The sequence below is a fragment of the Tachysurus vachellii genome, chromosome 7 (genome assembly GCF_030014155.1).
Source record: "Tachysurus vachellii isolate PV-2020 chromosome 7, HZAU_Pvac_v1, whole genome shotgun sequence".
Taxonomy (NCBI): Eukaryota; Metazoa; Chordata; class Actinopteri; order Siluriformes; family Bagridae; genus Tachysurus; species Tachysurus vachellii.
The window spans coordinates 14368633-14392866 of record NC_083466.1 but is presented as its reverse complement, the minus strand read 5'-3'; the positions used below and the strand labels follow the sequence as shown (position 1 = coordinate 14392866).

At 39.5% G+C, this 24234-nt stretch overlaps 1 protein-coding gene across 9 annotated transcripts in view; it reads right to left on the bottom strand.

Moving 5' to 3' along the window:
- Nucleotides 1–24234, bottom strand: part of dysf (dysferlin, limb girdle muscular dystrophy 2B (autosomal recessive)) — a 76327-nt gene that overhangs the window by 5194 nt on the left and 46899 nt on the right. For 5 of the 9 annotated variants that reach the window (XM_060874506.1, XM_060874512.1, XM_060874505.1 and 2 more), the window contains 11 exons: nt 18604–18663; nt 12383–12481; nt 10423–10554; nt 9926–10081; nt 6030–6121; nt 5442–5612; nt 4817–4959; nt 3352–3491; nt 2927–3015; nt 2739–2834; nt 2340–2481 (listed from right to left, as the gene is read on the bottom strand). In XM_060874506.1, coding sequence (XP_060730489.1) covers nt 2340–2481; nt 2739–2834; nt 2927–3015; nt 3352–3491; nt 4817–4959; nt 5442–5612; nt 6030–6121; nt 9926–10081; nt 10423–10554; nt 12383–12481; nt 18604–18663 — 1320 coding nt within the window. The remainder of the gene's footprint in view (nt 1–2339; nt 2482–2738; nt 2835–2926; nt 3016–3351; nt 3492–4816; nt 4960–5441; nt 5613–6029; nt 6122–9925; nt 10082–10422; nt 10555–12382; nt 12482–18603; nt 18664–24234) is intronic. The other 4 variants (XM_060874510.1, XM_060874513.1, XM_060874508.1 and 1 more) reach the window with 1 other exon arrangement.

Sequence of the window (24234 nt, the reverse complement as noted above, 5' to 3'; positions counted from 1 at the left end):
AGAAGTGGCACATTAACAAAAAAAATGCTCATGCATTTCATTTTCTGAAAATTATTCAAAACACACAGAGAAAAAGCCCAACAGAAAACAACCCACTCAGTATCCAGACCTGAACTGAAGCCCTGCATGTGCAAGACATTTGCTTTACTTACAACAGATATGAGGAAAAAAAAGGGGTTGAAGGTTACAAACATGAGAACTGAAAGGATCTAAAAGCTGCTCAAAGGGTATGGAAGAGTTTGGAAGCAGTTATAAAGACAAAGTGTGGGCAAAGTTATTTAAGATAATTTATATCACATTCAGCAAAAGAAAAGCACTTTTGATCTGATGTTACTTAGCTCTCTATTATTTTAATTATTTTGTCACTTCTGATAATAAAGGCACATCTAAAGCCACCTTGCCACCGGAAAAGTACGTCATACAAACAATGTCTCTGTACATTGATTAATAAAACCCTCACGCATACTGATACGCTGAGACTGAGAATGAGCAAGTATGAAAGTATTCAAGTAGGAAATATATGGAAACTTCTTCCCGTAATTAATTACTTAAGTACGCCTCAGAATCTGAAAGTTTTCATTCATTCTTCTTAGTTCCCCTCTTTGACACCATTAGCTATAAGGAACACTGAATAAATGCAAAATTGTCCTATATACACATCCTCCTCCAAAGGCTTTACCTTTGTCTTGTAAATCATACACAGCTGTGCCTACACACTGGTGCTCTTTATTTCAATTCTTACAAATCTACTAAGTAAAAAAATATTTTACTGCATTAATTGAATTGTTTAGTCTTCTATATTCTGCCCTAAAATACATAACCTACACAAATTTCTTTTCAGCTAGTGCACAGATTTTCACACTTTACTGGTAAATTAAGAGAGGTTGTAAAAAATGTACAGAATGCCTTTTTTTCCTGAAGTTTGTTTAATTGTTTTTAATCCAAACACACAGGCAAGCTTATTTCTTAGATTTGGGCAGAAATAAACTGAAGATATAAGATGATAATAAATGCACATCTAAAACATCATTATCTGTTTGTTATTGTAAATTGCACATTTTCAACTCATTATCTGTATAATTGTTCTGCAATTTCTGGAGTTCGCTCCTAAGAATTTCACTCACCAAGGCATATGTGCTGTGGTGATGTGACAATAAAAGTGACTTGACTTGACTTGACTTGACTTGATATTATTAATGCTATAAATATATAATCCAAAAATGCAGGTGTCTTTAATTTCAATTCATGATCAATGCATGTAACTGTAGTGAATGTAGTGAGAGGGAACTTGGAGAAAGTGAAGAAAACAATGAGAGGAAGATGTAAACAGATAGAGCTTGAGAGTGAATGAGTAAATGATGGAGAGAATGTGAGAAGGAGAGAATTAGACATGGAGTGAGAGACAGAGCTAAAGTGAGAGCAGGAGAGAGAATAGCATGACAAACTAGCTTGGAGAGAGTGTCACTACAACCCCATTTCTACACCCGGCCGCCAGACAGGATGCCATCAGTGTGACAGCACAGACGCTGTACAGTAGCAGCGGTTGATGTGAGCAGCAGCACTGTAGGGATAATGAAGTCACGCCCTGCACCCGTAAACAAGCCCTGTCTGTCCGCCTGACAACCATGCAACGGCCAATCAAAACAAACCCTCACACCTAATCTATCACTCTCCTTTTAATGTGCACAAATGACTTTCGTAATGTATCGCTTCAATTGGAGCGTACTCCAGAAAACCCTGAGCCAAAAGTGGATCTATCTACTGACAGCTGACATAATTGCCCACTCTGGGTGTAATGGGTGCAACCGCTATCTTAAATCTTACCATAACTGATCTGTTTCTTGCCAAAACCTCACTCTAAGTGCCCTGTCTATCACAGCTGTTTTCCCTGAACCAGGTTTGGCTGGGATGCATGGCTTTGACGATTCTTTTTGTACCTTGTTACAGTATGAAGAGAGCAGGCAGCCAATTTATGAAGTCTGAGACGATTTGTTCTCTTGTACTTGTCTGCTCCGAGGATTTCCATCACGTAAAGGCTTTCTGTGGAAGCTTTAAAGATCACTTAGGGCTTGTGGATTTGCCCAGAGAGCCTTACTGAAGCCGAATGACTTGATCAGGCCTGGAGATTAGCTTTCAGTTCTACCCTCAATCAGACAGCTGACACCAGTTAGGGAAGCTGATGGAAAGTTATTTTGCCTGCATTATGTTGGCCAATTGACAAAGACAATTTTTTACTAAAGGTACTGAAAAAATAATAAAGAAATAATAATAGCTTGCTTTGTGCATGGACTACGGTGTATTTTAACCTCCAGACATACACGGGTGTTGTTGAACCTCACCTTTTTGTCAACAGTACAGAGTTGTTCAGCAGGTAAGTAATGGAAGGGAAAGAGGAACCTCCAGTTAAAGTTGCCCTCGCCACCCAGTGAGCGATAATGTACATCCGTCTTCTGCTTGTTCCCCTCGTGTCCATGCATCCATCTGCAAGCGATAAACAAAATCCACAGTTACACCACATGATGTTCACTGCGACAATGTCATTAGATTTGACAGATAGATCCTGTTGCCCTGCAACTGTGTTTGTTTCCAAAGTTCAGTATCTTTAGCACCTTACTGCTACTATTAGTCACGTTGGCAGCAAACAAACAAGAAAATGTGTGGCATAGGAAACAATAGCTAGCAAAATTACACTTCTCCACAGGCTTAACAACGTCATTAGAACATCAAGATAAATGTACCCTTTCACATAAATGTCACTCATCTTCTCGCCTGTGACGCTGACATCATCGAGTATCACATCACTCGTGTTCCATATGATGCAGCGGAGAAAGAACCTGTAGAAGAGAATAATAAAAAAACATTCCTGTAAATGGACAAAATAATATTTCATACTGTAAAGTTTGAAAACTTGGTTCTTGGATCTTACTTCTTCGCTTTGCGTGGAGTGATGTTGAAAGGTGTTCCTGGGGGGCCCATAGATTTAGGGAAAATATCTACCCACAGCTGTAACCTTCCCTGAATAAAAGTATAAAAACATGCCAGTCAGATTATAATCTAAAAATACACAACATTCCAATATGAGAGGTGCATATACAATTTGGTACTTGAATGCAGTACCTTGGAATTAGGAGGTACTATCTGAAAAATTGTTGTTAAAGTGTTTCTAATATGTTTAAGAGTTTTGCTCCACAATAAGATAAAATCATATTCCACATTTGTATTTCTGATACTTTTACGCAAACATAAATGTGAAGCTTCTTACACATACATTTTTGCCAAAAGAATAACCCTTATAATTTCAAAATGTTATACTGTTGCACTATTTTACAAAGAAAACAAAATGGGTGTTACCTGTTCTATGTCAGGCTGCAGGGGGCTATATAGAGGCCTGGTCTCCACGTGTTCAAGCACAAGGCCTTGTCTCCTCAACACCAGCAGAGCCAGCCGCTCCTCCAATGGCCCAAGGTGAGGGTTTACTGGCTTTGCCTCATCTACAGAAGAAACGGAATGACAGACAGATCCATCACCATTGCATCAATATTATGGTGTATATGTGTAATGAACGCATGCATGTAAGTGATTTCCGGAATGTTCAGAATGTGTATTTGTTCAGCATACCAGGAAATTGCTCCAGCCAAATGCCTTTTTCTGTTTTTATTTTTTTTTTTCTTTAAAACCTAATACTTTAAAAGTGATGTGCAGTAAGCACAATATTCACCGCAATATTGTTTTTGTGTAAAAAATATCAGGACTTGACCCTCATATTTGAGCTGAAGTGGGCAATTGAAACACATCTTTATAAAGTCATCAATGAGACATTGGGAAAAGGGAGGAGGGAAAAGCAAGACTGTAAAGTAAATTCATGAAGCATTTCATTTCTATGGTCTGAAGAGTTTATCCTTTTCAGTTCTCTGGATGACCCAGTGATTTCTGTGTTGATCTAAGAGAAGATTTTCCTCTTCCAAGACAGAGAGACTAAGAAAGAGAGACAGAAAGAGAGGAAAAAAGCATTCTCCTCTGCTGAGTTTACAGGCTCAGACCCTGTGTCACATCCCTGTGGGAAATATGGTCAGGGTGTGGAGAGGATAGAAACACGAGAGGATCGGAGGCACACAGTTGACCATGAAGAAGCTGGAAGTCCACAAAAGGCCACCTGACAATCGTTTTAACATGAGTCACTATGGTTACGTGGAGGGAAACAAAGCGAGGTAGTATTCTTTGGTGGTGAAACGGGAGCTGGAGGATGGAGAGTGCTGGAGAAGCCCACCACAGTGTTGACCTTGGCTTTGTCAGGCTTGCGCACTAGCGCACTGTAAATCTGGAGCTGACCTTGGAAAGATGGCTGCTGGAGCCCTTAGCCCTCTCCCTGACTGTGTGCCTCACCTCAATAGCAAAGGAAAGGCAGAAAACCATGGTTTGGCTTTATTTGTTGATTATTGTATTTGGAGTTTCGGACAGAGAAAATGAGGAAAGTCGGGACACAGGAGGGGATTGTAGGGAAATGAGTGGAACGCTAACTGCAAGCTTCTCTCAGGTGCGTTTCTGCAATGAAGGATGTGGAATCACTATAGGATGAAGGATATACTGTATATATTCTGTTGAAAAATGTCCATGCCACTGATGTTGTACATTCATGCAGGTTTTGTATATCACACAGTGTTTGAGTTGGACTGCTGCGTTGATTCGTTTTTACTTTTGACTAATACACTCAGTGGCTCCAAAGAAAAGACCCTCATTTCTTATCCTCACACACACACACATTGTTACAAATTAAAAATTTTGTGACGTCTAGATGAGTGTGTATGTGTGTACTGACCCAGGTCTGCAGTGGTGTACTCATGGCCTCTGAAAATCACTCTGTCATGCTTGTAGACAGGCAGCTTGTAGTTTCTCCTTTGACAGAGACGATGGAGCAGCTCGGTGGGTTTCAGCTGATCTCTCCACTGGTTCACTCCGGATCTGGGTCAGGGACAGGCATATTATACTCTTCTGATCAGATGTTCATAAATACACAAATACTGTTGGACAGGGAAAGATTGAAACACTCTAAATGCTGAACACTACAGTAGCTGAAGTAAGACAGGTTAAGTTTTTTGTTACTTTTTTCTCAGACCTATGTGAGGAGTGGGAACCAAATATCACAACACTAACTGGAATATCTGGCAGTTTAGACCTTGTTTGGACATTTAGCGGCTGATTCCCACAAGAAAACAAACAGTGACACTTTTACTTAAAAAACTAAAAGAACCAAAAGGTTCCTTCTGGGGTTACTGAGTTAACAATGTGGGGTTTAAACGTAGCATAGTATTAATTAGCTGCATGAATTATTGTGTCAATGGAAAGTTAGGATTAGAGGATAAACATACTCCCGTGTGTGTGTGTGTGTGTGTGTGTGTGTGTGTGTGTGTGTGTGTGTGTGTGTGTGTGTGTGCACTCCTTACACACAGTAAGACTGCGGAAGGCCACAGCAGGCACTGTAACGTGAAAGGAAGCGGTTCTCCAAGTCAATGATGGTCTCACCAATCTTTTCATCTTTAGATAGCATGTCATAATCATAGAGCATGATCCTTAGGTCTTTCTCCAGGGGCAAAGAGCATGTCAGTTCATACATCCTGAGGGAAAAGGTAAACGGTGTTAATCCTACACCGTTCTTAATAAGAATGAGGGTTTAATCAGTTCTCTATTCATGTTCTAATCTAGTGAAATATTTTAATTGAGAACATCACCATGTTGTGCCATTATTTGGTTTGCTTCAATATGGGTTTCAGCTTATTGGTGTGAAAAGTATTACAGAAATAGTGATGTGAATATTGCTAAGAGTATAGCGACCCCTGCTGGTGACCCAACTTAAATTACCTTCTGAGATACTACTGTACATTGACCAAGGAAAATACTTTGCAGGCGGGACAAATAGGAAAAGGGGAGAAAGTGTGTGTGTGTGTGTGTGTGTGTGTGTGTGTGTGTGTGCACAAGAGAGAGAGGGAAAGAGAGAAAAAGAGAGAGAGAGCGAGCAAGAGAGAGAGACTTACTTTCCAAAAACTGGGTTCAAGGTGCAGGGTATGTAGTTGTCATGATCGTTTACTGATTTCTTTCCTAATGTGATTTTGATGTATGGGTCACACTGTGCATAGAGGAAGTGAGAGAGAGAGAGAAAAGGGATCCATTAAAGTGTATGCAGTAACACACAAAAACAGACACACACACACACACACACACCATAACATATCCATCAATGTCCAGCACATACAGCAGCAAAACCTTTCCTGACTCTAAGCACCTCTTGCTCACTAGTAGTGTGGAAAAATCATCAAACCTCGACAATAATTGTAGGGTCCAGACGAGGCTCGTGTGTGTGTGAAATGTTCCATATCATAACTCTTGACCTGAGTAAGTAATGACAAAACCTCTTCAGATTGTGTTCATAACTAATGACTCACAAGAGAGAGTGTCTGTGGCCAGGTCAGTGGAGAGAGTATATTGTTCAGCCTATAGCCTATAAGGAAGCATGAAACTTATAGATTCTTTCAGAAACCCTAATGTTTTTATATAACATTAGTATTACAGCAAATCTGATAAATTACACACAGTTGATGGTTTTCTCACAGAACTATCATGTTTCTCTCAAATATTACTTTCCCTCTAATTAACCATCCAAGATACTGTATCTTTAATAACAATAGTATTTATAACCCAAATGCATTATGCGTTTGGCAAATAGCAGTTGTATTATTTGGCGAGTTTCAGTTATAATTCAGTAATCAGTTATTGAGAAGCTTATCGCTGATCTTTCCAGCTGTTTTGCAGTATTGTGAATTATACTGAAATAGATGCACAAAACTTTCAGCAGCTCCATATCCAGATTACATTTTATCAGACAATGCCAAGGACTTTTACATCTACATCTAATTCATTGTGTGAAAGCGTGTTGGATATTTTTAAAAGCTCAAATCTGGCATATCCAGCTAGCGTAGTGTAATGCTAAATGGTGTTTCAAACAAAAATATACAATATATAATGCTTGTTAAATCTGTTGATGTTTCTTACTAACTATTATTAACAGTACTGAAATGAGGACATAGATGCCAAAGTAAATACCATAAAGCAGAAGCTAAAGGAATGTTTAAGTATTAGTTTAGTGTTAACTGTTTAGTGTTTTTTTTTTAACCAAAGACTCATGTGTTTAGTCTCAGCCATGACTTGTTTGCATCTGAAAATGCAGATGCACCAAATGACTTTACCAGGCCTTAAGGATTATTGTAAGTACACTTAGTTACTGACATCTGAATTACTGATATTTTTGAGCCACATTAGTCAAGGTAGTTTGATTTGCAAAGATGTGTTCTTGTCAGGTGTGTAGACAAATCTAACGCCAGGTGTTTCATGTCACTGTTCATCTTCGTTTCTTCTCAATTTCTCTGTCTACATTCTGACTTCTGTATAATCTTTAAAGATTTTCTGAACTGTACAATAGACTGAGCTATAAAGAAAAATAAAAAACTGGAACATTTCCAGTGTTTATAATTGTCAGGGTGCCTACAGATGATGTGTGTTTTGGGTTATGTTGAAGTGGTGCTGGGGGGCACGGTGGCTTAGTGGTTAGCACGTTCGCCTCACACCTCCAGGGTTGGGCGTTCGATTCCCGCCTCCGCCTTGTGTGTGTGGAGTTTGCATGTTCTCCCCGTGCCTTGGGGGTTTCCTCCGGGAACTCCGGTTTCCTCCCCCGGTCCAAAGACATGCATCTTAGGTTGATTGGCATCTCTGGAAAATTGTCCGTAGTGTGTGATTGTGTGAGTGAATGAGAGTGTGTGTGTGTGCCCTGCGATGGGTTGGCACTCCGTCCAGGGTGTATCCTACAATGATGTTTGATGACGCCTGAGATAGGCACAGGCTCCCCGTGACCCGAAGTAGTTCGGGTAGTAAGCGGTAGAAAATGAGTGAGTGAGAGTGAAGTGGTGCTATGTCCTCAAGATGTGCTTTAAAAAATAGATTATTCACAGTTCTAACCAGTTCTTAATGTCTCTAAATCCAGCCATGACAACCAATTCCAGAGCAGTTTTAGGATAGAAAAAAACAAGTTTGATATCCTCTTCAAGAGGATTCCTAATCCTAAAATTCAATACAGACTGTGTAACTAGTGAGTCACATCTTTGCGGGGCTTTAAAAAGGTCAGAGTAAACTGGGTCAATGTTGATCCAAGTGGTGCACGCTGCCCGATGTGGCATTGCATGCAGGCAAATTTGTCAAGTAGGATTTTTCTGTATAACATCAGAAGGATTCAGCCATTTTTATCCAAACAGGCTGCTTAGCTACTTGTTTAATTCTCTTGTCATTTAGAGACTAGGCTACTGTAACTCACTGCTGGCAGGTCCATCTATGAACGCAATTCATCCTCTGCAATTGATCCAAAATGTAGCTGCTGTTTTCAACCTGCCCAAGTTCTCACATACCACCCCGCTGCTGCACGCCCTCCACTGGCTTCCAGATTCAAAACATCAGATTCATAACACTGATGCTACAAAGTCAAAACTGGACCAGCTTCCTCTTACCTCAAAGCTCTTATCACTCCTCTCACAGCACCTCGCACCCTCAGAGCTACCAGCACTGCTCAACTGGTCCTACCATCTCTCAGGGTAAGAGGCAGGTACACAGAAAAACTCTATTTTTGTTCTGGCACTGAGGTGGTGGAATAAACTTCCCCTAGATGTCCAAACAGCTGAGTCACTGGCTATCTTCAAACAACGGGTGAAGACCTACTTCTTCCTGAAACAATTGAACTAGTACTTTTCCCTGTTTGTTTTATGTATTGTTCTATATTTCTTCCCAACAAAAGTTAACTCTGAACAAATGTTTTAAACTCATGGTATCTTAAGTATGTAACTTAGTGATCCAGTGTATTCAATGATAGAGATTTATCTCTATCATTGAATGCCAAATGCTGTAAATGTAAATGTAAATGTTTTTAAGCTGATGGTAGCTGTATAAGTCCATGACCTAGTGAACCAGTGTTAATGTATTCATTGATGGACTTCAAAGCACTTATGTACATCGCTCTGGATAAGGACATCTGCCAAATGCTGTAAATGTAAATGTAAATTCCTGATGCAATTATCCAGGTTTGGGACCGGCACTGAGAGTTAGCTCTTCAGTGACTGGGTAAGCTCCCTGCCTAGGAATTGGACCAAGGGCATGGCAATACCAGTGCAGGATCTTGCTGCTGGACCATCATTCTTCACTAAATAATAATTGCTATTACTGGCAAATTACTTGGGCATATAAAAAAACAGACCATTGTGTGATGCTCTGATATAAAAAAAAATTATATTGTTTGGAGTGGTAACTGTCCTCTGATTTATGTAGGGCCTATGCTGATTACATTAATATGGTTAAAGAGCATCGTTAATTCCTTATAGCAGTGTTATGAAATGTTATATATACCTATAGCACAATTTTACCCATAACACACCTATTTTACACAAGCAAAATGTCAGCTCATTGAATGGGAGTAAAAATTAAAAATCAACACATAAGACAAAAATTACTATAAAGAGGTGTCACACAAAGTCACCAGAGGTTTTTCATTTTCATTTAGAAGTAGCGACCTCCTGCAACATGTGTGACAGAGACTGTTAGTGACTAGATGTAGGTCTGTCCAGCAATCCAACACAGATAAGAAAAGGTTAACTTTACAAACAATGGAGCAACTTGTTTTTTTGACTATTAATGGGAGTGAAGACAATAGAGCAAAACTGGAGAAAAAAAGTCCTCCCTTTACAAGTTTCAACTTCCCAGACCTTTTTTTTTATGTGTAAAATATTTATGTCTAGGAATGTGTTATTATTACCCAATAAAAGCAGACTTCAAATGAAATGCTGTAATCATAATGGATGCATGTATTCTGATGACTGAGTAACAGTGTAGCACTCACCTTGCCATTGGTGTCTTTGGGCTGCAGGCCATAAGCCTGAATAATATACACCCGGACTAAACACACCTCTATGCCGTTAGAAGGAAGGAGACAGAACTGGCGTGGGGGTAAAAGGGCAGATGGGCTGTCTGGTAATGGGTATATCTTAAACATGCCCTGTGTGACAAGATAAGAGAAATACATATGAACACACAGCCATGACACCTTTACATGATTTGCACTGTAGTGATCACTTTCTAGAATGAATCCATGTTGAAGACATGAAAATGTAGCCAAGTGAAAAAAAATCCTCGATTTTTTTAGAAAACCTGAACATCCCTATATATATAGGGATGTTTTATATATATATATATATATATATATATATATATATATATATATATATATATATATATATATATAAAAAACTCAAAAGCAGGCAAAGATACAAGCAAAACCTCTTACAGCATTTCAGCGAGTATCATGTCACAGCTTCAATGACATATAAAGGATTTCACCTTGAACTCTCCAACAATGGAGGGATCATCACTTTCACTCTCCTGAGTGCGTCCGCGGTAAAGCTTGAACGTCTGACAGAAATCTGCCAGCTGCTCAAACCCGTCAACTTTTTCCAGTTCGGTGTCATACACCTGCAGAGGGAATAATATTAAGTGTGTGTGAGAGAAAGTGAGGCCAATATTGACTTGTTTTTAAGGTCTTGAAGATGGTTTGAACTGTAAAGAAAATTAAAAACATGTTTTTTACCACAGATCCCGACTTGACTGAGGCATTTAAAATGACATAAAATGAATACAAACTTTCACAAACACAGAGGAGAGAGTTTTTATAAACGGAGATATCCGTCATGGAAAGCATTGAAAATATACTTACATAACAGTTACTGTTCAATGGATAATTATACCACATGTTATTGTAGCAATTGCCAAGATGACTTTTAGGTCAAGGGGCTTAATTGTGGTTCTAAAATTTCAAACTTCATAAAACAACTTTAAATGTGGTTATAATTATAAGTGTAAAGGTATTAAGGAATTTGCTTTTAATAAGGACATTTAAATATTTTATAAATGACTAATGCACTGAAGGGAAAATATGCACTGCTGTAATATCAATGCACCACATAATTCAGCTACCTAAAAAGGCATTGACCAGGCCATCGAACAGGCCACCCAGGAGACAATTTATTGATGAGAGCAAGAGTGAATATCCATAAATAGTCTGTGTTATTCCAAATGATTCACTCAGAGACCTGGCTTCATCCCCACAACCGATGTGCGATGTAGCACGCATCACACAAAATTACTTTCTCTCTCTCTCTCTCTCTCTCTCTCTCTCTCTCTCTATCTCTCCCTAAGGCACCATTCGTTCAAAATAACAGCTGATCACAGCAGTTCTGAGTGAGAGTCAGTGTCAGTGTGACTTTTGTCTCCTCCCTGCTCAGAAGCAAAGCCCAGCCTAATTTTTTTTCTTTTTTGCCAAACTTTCCACGCAAGAGAAAGGTAAACCCTGAGAAACAAAGGATGGCTGGAAGGCTGTCAGACTATGCTCCTGGGACTAAAAAGGATGGAAAGCCTGGCTAGGAGAGATATTGTGGTGGTGTGGAACAAGTGGGAATGAATTGATGATGTCAGTAGCTGAGCCCCTGTCTGCTCTCAGTTATCCCCCTGCGGCATCCCCGACGTGAATTCATCGGAAAAGTTGTCAGCCAAGGGGCTGCTTTCTAAACAGACAAGCTCGTGGGAAGTGGGCTGGAGTGGATAGAGGGAAGTGTACACTTGAAAGACGGCACGTGCTGTCCCCAAAGGCTCACAGATCTCTGAAGTCATGCTGCAGAGCTAATGTTACTGCGGCATTATACAATGTTCCCATTGCTGTGTTGGTTTTGCTTGGCAATGTGTGAACCCGATGTGATTTCAGTTGAGTAATCTATCATACTGATTTAATATTCTAAGTCATTCAGTGATGATGTTTATTTCTTAGGATTGCCTATACAAGCACTGAAATTAAGCTATGGCTCCTAAGCAGAGGCACCAAGTGTTCTCCTTATCCTCATGGGGTTCTTAGTAAAAATCCTAACACCAGTCATCCAAAGGGATCTCAAATGGCATACTATGCACTATAAACTACATCTTATACTGTAATTTGCACTTAGTAAATTATACATCTCATGTCATATATGTCAACATCTCACTAAATTTATCAGAGTGAACATGATAGTCACACTAGAAGAATGTAAAGTGTGCCATTTGAAGGAATGGCCTTCTATCGCCTGCCCAAGTGCTGCTACAGATATGTGTCTGTTCACTCATGGATTCAATAGTTTTGGAAGAACCATTATAGCGTTCAGCTTGATAACAGTCATGTCATAGAGGAGATTCTGCTAATGAGTGGACATTGGACCTATTATTATTTTGCATTACTTATACTGTTGTATACATGTTTGTTTGTCTTTGTCTTTACCTGTAGAGTGTCGAGGCCTTTCTCCAAATAGCTCCCACACTTTTTCCTCTCTCCTGTCGAGGCATAGAACTTACTCCACCAATCCATGAATTCATCCTCCTAGAATAAAAAAGGACATCAAAATAAAAAAATAAATAAAAAAAATATTAAAAGTAACAGTATTTTAGCAAATAACTTTTTTAAACATATTTGTTTGTATCTGTCTCTGTAATAAGCCTCACTTACCCACTGGATCATCTATGTCCGGTAAGTTCAAATAGTATGGCAAAAAAAGCGATTAAAGGACTGTGCCTTATACAACTAGAGTGTTCATGCACATGCAAGAATGACTGTGGCAATGTCCACAAAAGTCCTAAGGGGTGGAGGAGTAATGAGTGGAAAGACTTTTTTCCAAACTTTCCGTTCTTTCCACAGTAAACTAAACCGAATGACAAATCCCTCACAGGTGATGAGGCTAGACGTTTAGGATGTAATCTCAAATCTTTCAGTAACAAGCTCTTGGCCAATATGTGGTAGGAATTAAAGTCACTGATTTGTGCCAATGTTAAACGTGTTCACTCCCACTGATAAAAGTGGTCACCTCTAGGCCTCATTTGTGTGACGTGAGGGATGTGGAAAGTGTTTGGTGGGAAACTTTCAAAAGGTGGCAAGTAACAAGCGCATTTCATTTGAGCCAGCACCATATTTCCCACCAAATGAAGGACAAAGCAGTGCTTTGACACTGCTTTAACATGAGACTACACCCTCTGCCAATGTTGCTGCCACTACACGTGAAACAAAAAGTATATTTCAGCTTCAATCTGAGCCAGGGGAGCCATCATCCATAGCTGAGGGCTTTAGTTAACTCAGCACATTATTCAATTGCTGTTGACCTTCAACAAAGAGAGTGTGTGTGTGTGTGTGTGTGTGTGTGTGTGTGTGTGTGTGTGTGTGTGTGTGTGTGTGTGTGTGTGTGTGTGTGTGTGTGTGTGAGCAAAAGACTGACTAGCCAGCAGTACAGAATATATGTCTGTGTCTATAAGCACATGTCCATTTTAGAGAAAGAGTCAGTGTATGTGAGATCTCAGCTCTTGCCCAGCTCTCACACACTCTGTCCACCCACACACCCACACACAGACACACACAGACTCGTTCTCTGTTCCAGAAGCATGACATGACACTGAATCCAGCATTCTTTTCCTTGCTATTTTTCAACAGTGTCAAGGGAGGAAAAAGCAGTAGTGGGAGAGGAATGATAGAATTTGTTTTTTTTTCTTTCAGTGCGGTCGTGGCGCATGTCAGCACAGCATGTGTCATGGTCACCAGGCACAACTTGTTTAAGTGGTGCCAGTGAGTGTGTGTTTGTGTGTCCACGTGTGGAGGGTTGCGAGGCCTAGCATGTTGGATTGTAAACACACTGTTTTAAGTGCATGCATATCTGTGTGTGTGTGTGTGTGTGTGTGTGTGTGTGTGTGTGTGTGTGTGTTGTGTGTGTGTGTTAAATAAAAGAGAGAAAGACAGACAGAGAGAGAGAGAGAGTGCTAAGCAGGCCACCAAATGCTACTGTGGTACCCCTGTTGCAGTGAGTGAGAACCTGCTGGGCAGAAATGTGGAACTGCTCTTCACAATCAAGGGGAAAACCATCCAAAAAAACAAGAAAAACAAACACAAAAGTGATTAAATGAATGTCAAAGAGAGAGACATTCATTTAATTCAATTACTGGTGACAAGCCACAAAAAATGAGAGCACAGAAATGGGGGCTTTTAGGGTGAGCTGTATTTGGGGATTCCCCTCTCAGGCAACAAATCTATGCATAGGCGACATGAATGAAGCGGGAGAATAAGATTGGCTTCGTGGTGCACAATTGCCATTGGAGCCAGTTTGGCTATAGAGTCGACTCTCTAGGCTCTGAATAGTGCCTTTCATAATATGTGTGTGTGTTTGTGTGTGTGTTTGTGTGGGTGTGTGGGTGTGTGTGCATGAGCCTCTTGCTTTACATTCAACCACATTTACCAGTGGAATATTAGTGAGCAAAAGCAGTCAAGATTCCATCATTGATGGTGTGTGTGTGTGTGTGTGTGTGTGTGTGTGTACTTTGAGTACTTTTATGATTTTATGGGTGTCTATGTGTATAATGAGGGGCCATGTGTCTGGGGCTTTTATTATAAATGTTACTGCACCATGGAGGACAAAACGGGTGTGTATGTGTGTGCACTTAATAAAACCTATCAACGAACCCTTCCGTTGAGGGCTTCACTGTAGTTATGGATAAGTGCCATAATCATTTGCTCCGGCTTGCCAAAACTTGTAGAGAAATAATACTAGACAGTACAGCAGAGCCAGGCTTTGTGTGCCAGCTGCACTTTGCCAAGGTCGCTAAGTGGGCAAACTGCCTAATGTTGATACAAGGTGGTCGAAACTGTCAGAGTGAAAACAGGGCACTCTGTCACCCTTCCAAGAATTAATTCATGTAAAACTTGTAAAAGATGCCTGGTACTATGCACAATTCCAGAGTTAAAGGTTATAGGGTTAAAGCTAAAATTTAAAGCTTAAGGTTTAAGGGGGGAAAAAGAAAAGAAGCTGCATGTAGCTTAGCAGTAAATGGATTTAAGGTAAATCCACAGATTACAATGTGTAGATTGTTTTGAATTTACTGTACTAGATTTCCAGATGTTTGGCCTGAAAGGTTAGTAGTTTTGACTTTTTCCAAAATGGCCTCAGGAATTTGCACAGGGGTGGGTGAAAAATTAGTTCGATCTCTGGTGCAGGTTGGAGTCCAGACATGAAACTTTATCTTGCAGCCTCTTAAATTCAACCTGCTACGTTTTTCTGTAAGTGCACAGGATCCAGTACAGGGATTTTAAAGCATTTATATTTTCACGACCAAGATGAACCAATTGGATGGCAAGTATTAAAAAAGTGAAGAAAGAGATGAAATATACACTCTGACCCATCTTACAACTCAACACTAGAAGCACTTTTCATCAGAATCAAGAGGACCCTTTAAATAACCTTTAGCATATTTGGACACACTAAAGAAAATTCAGAATTGAACCAACATTATGTTTTATTAGTGACCACAGTTTTGGCTCCCCCCCTTCCCCTAAACTTTTGAAGTTGTTTTGGATGTCAACTATAAAAGACGAAAAATGGAAAAATCATTGAAATGCTTTTTATACTTTGGAATGTCTGGAGGCTTGGCATGTAATGGGTCAGCAGTGTTCCATGTTTCGCAATGACTGCATCTTAGTGAAACAGGCCTCTGTTTGACAGTCATCATAAAAAGTAACAAGTGATTGTGATGTCTGTTGACATTGGAAGTTCAATAAGCCAGTCAGATATAAAGAATAGCCTTATTTTGTGAATGTTACCACAGTGCTTAGTAAGTTGAGGTCATTATTTTTGACAAAGTTCAGTGTCCCGCAAATACAGTAGATATGTGTAGCAGTGTCACGAATACAGACTGAAAATTAGGTGCTGATTAAAAAAAACAAAATGCAAATGCTTGCTTTGCCAGATATATCAGCAATCAGTATATACACATGGAACAATGGGAACTAAAAGGATAATAGTTTATAGATTTCCCATTTAAACTGAGTAACAGTTTAAACAGCATTATTAATTACTATGTGCCTGAAGGAGGATGGCTTTGTAGATGGTGACCTTCTAGAAGAAATTGTATTGCTGGATGCTGTATAGTCTACACACAGCATTTACTGTTCAACTCACACATTAACAAATTATTTGAGATGCATAATTGGGCTTTCCAAAAAGCAAAGTCATCCCACTAATGGTAATATTGCATAGCTTGTCTCTATAGGTAACTGACTGCATCCCTGACAGGTTTAAAAGCCATAGCACCTTCACAATCAGAAAGTGTTTTATTCTTTATTTTTTTAATTGTTTGTGATAAGTCTTCAATTTTATTGATAAAGAACTATTCTAGATATCTATTAATTTTTTTTTTTGCAGATTTAGGGGCTGTTTTGCTTTTAACTTCTTTGGGGGAAAATGGGGAAACAAATGATTAAGTCCTAAAGTCAGGACGCTTCAGAAAAACCAAGATTTAGCCCTAAATCATAGCAGCGTTTTCAGCATTACAGCATTTTTTTTATTTTGCGAATGTGACATTAAAGCTGTGTGTTTTTATAATAAACTTCAAGACTCTAATTTCAAGACTATCCTAATTTGGCGGTTTATACATGCATTGTTAATTTGAGGTTGTTTGTACATACATTAACACAGTGCTGAGACACAGCACAACTGCTGTATCATGAACTGCTCGGTCCACCGCCCTTAGTCCAACAAGGCACAGCAAGCGTGGCGTCCTTGGGATCATGTAAAGTCTACATGCAAATTTCATTAGTGAAAAAGTGACTGAAAAGCACCCCCTGCCCCTTCATCTGCTCCTGGCTTTGGCTTTGGGGGATATACATTGGGAATCTTTTAACAGCTCTATTTACTTTGGCTCTATCAAAAGAGAAAATTCAGGTTTTTGATCATCTGGTTTGAATATTTTCTAATAAAATAAATACTTTGCAGAAAAAGAAACCTCCAAGTCTTGGCCTGGAGAGTCAGTGAGTGCTACATTTGGTGTGTGATATAAACATGCATTTGTATCAAAGGGCCTGCATAGTGTAGGACTGCATGACTCACAAACAGTTATGAAGACTAACCAAACCTCTAATGCTATGGAAACTGGGTCATATAACACCAAAGAGTTTTACCATGCCATTGAACCATCTTTCGCTCACACAGTCACAATTAGTCACACACACCACACACACACACACACACACACACACACATAACCCATAATTCTTGCAGGCAAAATAGAGAGAAATTTAGGTCAGTGTTGAAATCTATTGGCTTTCTGTGTCTCAACATAAACAAATGTTTCACAACAAAATGTAATAGCAGTCTGTCAACAGGGTGTATAATGTACCAGGATGATCAGTAGTCAGATTTGAACTATTCTGCCTATTGGCATACCATAAGAAGATCATGGACAGGAACTCCACCCAGACAGTGACCTACAGTAAGCTCAGGATCTAATCAGGGAACCCTAGCGCTCTGAGGTGGCAATGCTGTCCACTGCATCACCATGCCAACCACTAAACTAATCAGATACAAATAAAATTAGTGTAGTAAAAACACTTGCTTAATTTGAACTTAAATTTAGAGAAGATTCTTATTCTTGATGACTAACATTAACTACTTTCCTGTCATTCTGCTATGAGCCCTAAAAGTACTAAAATCCAAATGGACAATGTTTTGAACATTTATTTACACAATAGTTACATAAGGGATAAAGTGTGGGTAAGAAAAGTGTTAGAAAAGAGTTGTGGTATTATCTTCACGGTCCATAATCACTAGCTTAACACAGTGATACATGTTTATACTCCCCACTTGAATCCATTGCTGTTTATGCCTCAGCACCATTATTAAATAATTTGGGTTGAGTGACGAGTTCAACGAAGTTGAACTTTCAGCATGAGCAGTTTCTGTCTGGTGAAAAAAACGATAACAAGTGACCATTCTAAGCACCTGAATCTCTTTTAGTTACGTTGGTTTATGCACAACACCCATACAAATCCACAAATACATCTTACAGTATACACCTTAGAACAACCTTTAAACTTTAGACTTTGGACTGGTATCCTTCCAGTTACTGTAAAAACTTTACCTAATTAGTACAATTTATGACTGGTGGAGACAGCAATACTTTGGAGCACCATTTATTTAGACATATTTATTTTACTATATTTATGACTTTATAGCCACAGCTACCCTGAAGTGGTATCATAATTGGGAAAATGTTTCTGTTTTTCATACTCTTCTCCCCAAACAAATAATCGACTGAAACCAAAGTATTTCATAAATGTCCCACATGAAAATCGCAGAGCCTAAGAGCTGGCTTTCATTCTTTTGTAACATTTTTAATTATTCCAGTATATCTGTTATTTTTTCTGTTTTGCTTGTGTTGTTCTTGATTATATGTTAAAATCTAGTCAGTGTGCTAGGAGTTACTATAACTCATTAATTAATATATTGCAAATAGCTGATTTTTAAAAGCACTGGTTCCTGGACAAAGGACATAACATAAACCGAGATTAAAGTACAGGCAAACATGTATCACTGAACATGCACATACATGCAGGGTCACACAGAGGAAGTAACACACATTTACACAAGACATTGGTAGGTATGTGTCCACAACATTTAATTCATACATACGTACATGGAGGCTGGAGCGAGAGGGCGAAATGTTAATAATAGCAGAACTGGTGCCATCTGCCAGCTACAAACCAGAGGCATAGTACATTTGTTAGTAGGTTAAGATACTGCACATTCTCCAAAATTGTCATAAAAAAACCACAGTTAAAAAGAAAAATCACCAAACAATAATCTATCTATCTATCTATCTATCTATCTATCTATCTATCTCTCTCTCTCTCTCTCTCTCTACGTATCTATATATATATATATATATATATATATATATATATATATATATATATATATATATATATATATATAGAGAGAGAGAGAGAGAGAGAGAGAGAGAGAGAGATAGATAGATAGATAGATTATTGTTTGGTGATTTTTCTTTTTAATATATATAGTGTGTATTCAAGAACATACTGTATTTGGTATGATAAGATGAAGATGCACTGGTACTGTTTCAGGGTAATACGATATTATGTTTTAAATCAGAAAAAAAGATGCTCACATATAAGACTCAGTGCAATAAGAGTATGAGGCACAGATGCAATGGCATTTGCATACACTGATGAGATTGAGATTGTAATTGTTGCTCATTTATGTGTCTTCAGGAACTCTTTATTCTACCCCAGGTACTGTAGAACCCTGGAGCTCTGGAAGGTAGGAGAATTCACCCCAGATGCCAGTCAATAGCAGATCACCATGCACACACTGATTCACATAGTCAGTTACACCGATTTGAAATTTAGCCATTCCATACAGTGGTATATTTCATAGGTGGGAGATGGGGAAAAAACTGCTTAGACACAGACAAAACTCCAAACAGACAATAAACCAATCTCAGGATTGAACCAGAGATTGTTGAGATTGTGTAGTTGTGACTCTGCAACACTCTACCCACTGTGCTACCCTTAGTTATTTAGGAAAGTGACCTTGAATTTGCAGTTCATAATATTACTATTTTTACATTGAATGATGAATGTATGTTTATTTCTGACAGGAGAATTACTCATGATTTCTATATTTCGGGCAACATTGTGATTTTCAGCACATGTAAATGTCACTATGAATTCTGGACCTTTAAATTGCATTTTGTTGATGAAGAAAGACAGTCATTTTCCATGATGGATCTCAAGAATGTGGTTTCCCCAAGAATAACTCTAACAAACTGTGACCAGGAACAAATAATGTGCAAATCTAATGCACAGACATGACATAGGATGATATCACATCACAGTAGTAAATATTAGCAGTTAATAAATCTATTGTTGTATTGTATTTACCTGAAAGTGCTAAGCTCATATTAAAGTAGCACAAAGTAATCTGAAATAAACATTGGGTGGGTAATGAGACTCTAAAAGCCAAATGAATAATGGAAATTTGTAGAAAATAATAAAACTTCCAGTAAAAAACATAACAGTAAGGTTGTACTCTATGAAATAAAATATACACAAAACAAGATTTAACACTAGATTTACTGACTTTTTTATTTTCTGGTGCGGGTACCGAGGTGTGATTCCCCCCTGTTGAGATTTTCACAGTTCTTCAGCCCTGCTTTTGTTGTGCAAACACACCCATTACCTCTGAGCCCTGGCTCATTTGCATTTGTTCACTCAGAGTAGCTCAGATCCAAGGCAAGCCAAACCTCTGTGTCTGACATGGAAACCTTCAGAAAGGCCTGCCATATCTATACAAAATAGTCTGTTTTATTTATAAAATATTGTGTGCTAAGGTTTGTCATTGCCATAGTACATATGATATTTATATAACCCTTGTGCCGAACTGGGGTCTATTTGACTCATCTGGAAAGTTTAATGTGTCATAACTTGGGTTTCCTTCCACATATTTGCCTGAAATTTACCAGGATTGTTCCAAATTATGAACTTTAATTTTGTCTATTTTCGTTGAACTATGTGTTCATAAAATAAATACTTTCCTCCTCAAGTCCTCCTGAGTCAATTTGACCCGGCCACATTTAGTGGGGCAATAGGTCACACTTTTGCCCTTTTCAGTGCAATGAACATACATACAGACACAAAAATGCACACATAAAATGTCCACTAACACACGCACCCAAAACACACACTCACACAATACACACACACACACACACACACACACACACACACACACACACACACACACACACATGCAAACATGCACACATGCACACACACACACACACAAATTGGGCATTGCATTTCAAATAGGCCTATCGAAAAAAAAAGAGGCCACACATTTGTAAATATTTCACACTTTTGATGCCTTTGCCTAGCAGAGGGCAAAATATCACCTACGGAAATGATGCTACACAGACACACACACACACACACACACACAGTCAAACACTGTTCAAAGCATTGGGCATTGCATTTCAGTTGGCCTCCAGACAGTACAAAAGCTATACATTTGTAAACATTTCACACACACACGTGCACGCACACACACACACACACAAATTGGGCATTGCATTTCATTAGGCCTCCAGAAAAAAAAAAAAAGCTACACATTTGTAAATATTTCACACTTTTGATATGCCTTTGATATGATCTACCAAAATGATGCTACACACACACACACACACATGTTGTGTTTTCATATTCAAATCATATTTGCTTTCAAAGAGACAATGCCCCGAGATAGATTCATTTCAATTATGCAACACCTTCTAACACTCAAATTTGCTGCGGTCTCCGAAATCTGAACACGCTTCAACAAGAACTGTGCTGAGAGTTTCACTCCAGGAGAACACATGACCATAGATGAACAGCTGTTCCCTACCAAGGTTCGTTGTCCATTCACACAGTATATTGCAACCAAGCCAGACAAATTTGGGATCAAGTTCTGGATGGCCACGGATTTGGAGACCAAATATGTCTGCAATGCATCTCCTTACTTGGGAAAGGACCCCAGTCGTCAGAAGGGAGAGAGGCTAGCAGAGAGCGTGGTCATGAATCTGATGGAGCCATTTTTGGATGATGGCAGAAATGTCACGTCGGTCAATTTCTTTACTTTACTGTAACTGTCGCACAGACTGCTGCAGCGCAAAACAACGCTACTGGGCACGGTGAATAAAGTCTGCCGTGAACTTCCTCAACTTCACGCAAAAGACACTGCACAGCGATAGGTATTCTCCACTTCAGTGCTTAGAAGTGGCAGTGTCTCCTTGACAATTTATGCACCTAAAAAAACCAAGACGTGACGATCGGTGACGGCAGAAAGAGGAAACCCAACACGATGACAGACTATAACCACACGAAGGTATGTGAATGTGTGTATAGTTTTACACCAGTGCTACAATGTTTTCTGATGTGTACTATACATATACAGGCCTATAGATAAAAGCACATATACTCATGACTCTCTCACTCTCTCTCTCTGCTTTTACAGTGTGGTGTAGACGTGTTGGACCAAATGGCACGGATGTATTCCGTAAGAGCAGCAACACGCAGGTGGCCAGTAGCGTTTTTTTACAATTTGCTGGACCTGGCGGTGGTGAATGCCTACATTTTGTACAAGGCATGTACAGGGTGGACAGGCAAAAGAAGATTATTTCTGAGTCTTCTAGCTAAGGAACTTCGTTGCCAATTCATGCAGCAGGAAATATTGGCACAAAGGCAGGCTGCTGAAGCTGCTGCAGCTGCTGTGCCAGGGACTGCACAGACAACGCAGTGCCAGGTGCAAGAGAGCTGCAACAGGAATCGCAGCAGGTTTACCTGTGCAACATGTCAGAAATTCACCTGTGCCAAATGCAGGGACGATGGACACTGGGTCTGCAAACGCTGTAAAGTTTGAAACACTTTAAAATAAACCAGACTTTTGTATCCATATATTGTGAATGTGTGTGTGCGCATGTGTGTGTGTGGTGTGTGAGTGTGTGTTTTGGGTGCATGTGTTAGTGGACATTTTATGTGTGCATTTTTGTGTCTATATGTATGTTCATTGCGCTGAAAAGGGCAAAAGTGTGACCTATTGCCCACTAAATGTGGCTGGGTCAAATTGACTCAGGAGGACTTGAGGAGGAAGTATTTATTTTACAAACACAGTTCAACGAAAATAGACAAAATTAATTTTACTTGCAAAGTTCATAATTTGGAACAATCGTGGTAAATTTCAGGTAAATATGTGGAAGGAAACCCAAGTTATGACACATTAAACTTTCCAGATGAGTCAAATAGACCCCAGTTCTGCACAAGGGTTATATAAATATCATATGTACTATGGCAATGACAAACCTTAGCACACAATATTTTATAAATAAAACAGACTATTTTGTATAGATATGGCAGGCCTTTCTGAAGGTTTCCATGTCAGACACAGAGGTTTGGCCTGCCTTGGATCTGAGCTACTCTGAGTGAACAAATGCAAATGTGCCAGGCCTCAGAGGTAATGGGGGTGTTTGCACAACAAAAGCAGGAGAACAATGGAGCTGTAGGGGTCCTAGGAGGTGTGAGGTCCAGGGATTTTACGCAAATTTGCGCAGCCTTAGTAAATCTAAGATCATCAGTCAATACCAAAAATTTTGTCTACGTCAATATAACTTGTGTTTTGCAGAACATCATAAGAGGAGGGTAATGGTTGTAGGTGTATTTGCACTTAAATGTGAAAGTTTGGGACCGAGATGAAGGTTTATAAATTGTCAGTTAAATCATGTGAGTGAGATAGCTCTGAATCATCCTCAGAGATGTATACTTGCCAGGTTGCCAATAAACACCAAGCAAACACAACCACTGCCAAATCAATTAGACTGCATGGTATGCCCTGGAAGCTAATCAGATTGACAGAAATATTTGTTTATACACTCATCCAAAACCATCATTATAACCACGTCAGACTTAAATACTGGGGTGTGGGGAAAAACAATATAGAACACTGTTAGAACTGTGGAGCTTTGCCCAAAGAATTGTCATTCCATGTGCTAGCACAGAATGTTCAACACAAAACTTTGTCAAATTCAGCTATCCTTATATCACAAAAGTTAAACAAGAGGTTTGTGTGGTGGCATCGAAAAGTGCCTAAAGGGACTGATATTACGCATACATCAGAACCCACATATAAACAAGCAAAGTTTAAACAGGCAGTCTTTTCAGGTCACAAAGAGACAATCCACCACTTCCAAATCAACAACAAGATAATCAAGCTAAACAAGCAAGTCATCCTTTGCCAATGCTTCAGCCTTGTTCTGGTGTGGTACTTCAGAGAAGGACCTGGTTACAGAGGTCTGTCAGCAAGTGCTCCCTTTTTTCCTAGAATCGACCTCTTCTGTCCTCCTCCCAAAGCCTCCTGCTTTGGGAGGAGGACAGAAGAGGATGGGGCAGGGGAGGGGAGGGGTGGTTCCTGTGGCGCCTGTGGTGAGCAGGCAGGAGCGGGGGAACGCAGTTGCCCACGACAACGACTCACCACATCAGAGGCAGGCCTGAACCCTAGCAGCGCCTTCTGCAGCCTAGTGCCAGGACATTATGTATACAATAACAGAGGCAGCTTTACAAGGCACTCAAAGGAACAGCTAATTAGGAACAGGGCCATTCGTTTTCTGTTGTCCTCTAATGTGGGGCAGTTGCATTACAGCACATTACAAACGTACACTTGGAAAGTATCAATAGACTGAATGAGCTGGATCACCTCTTCACATATAATAGCGCAGACA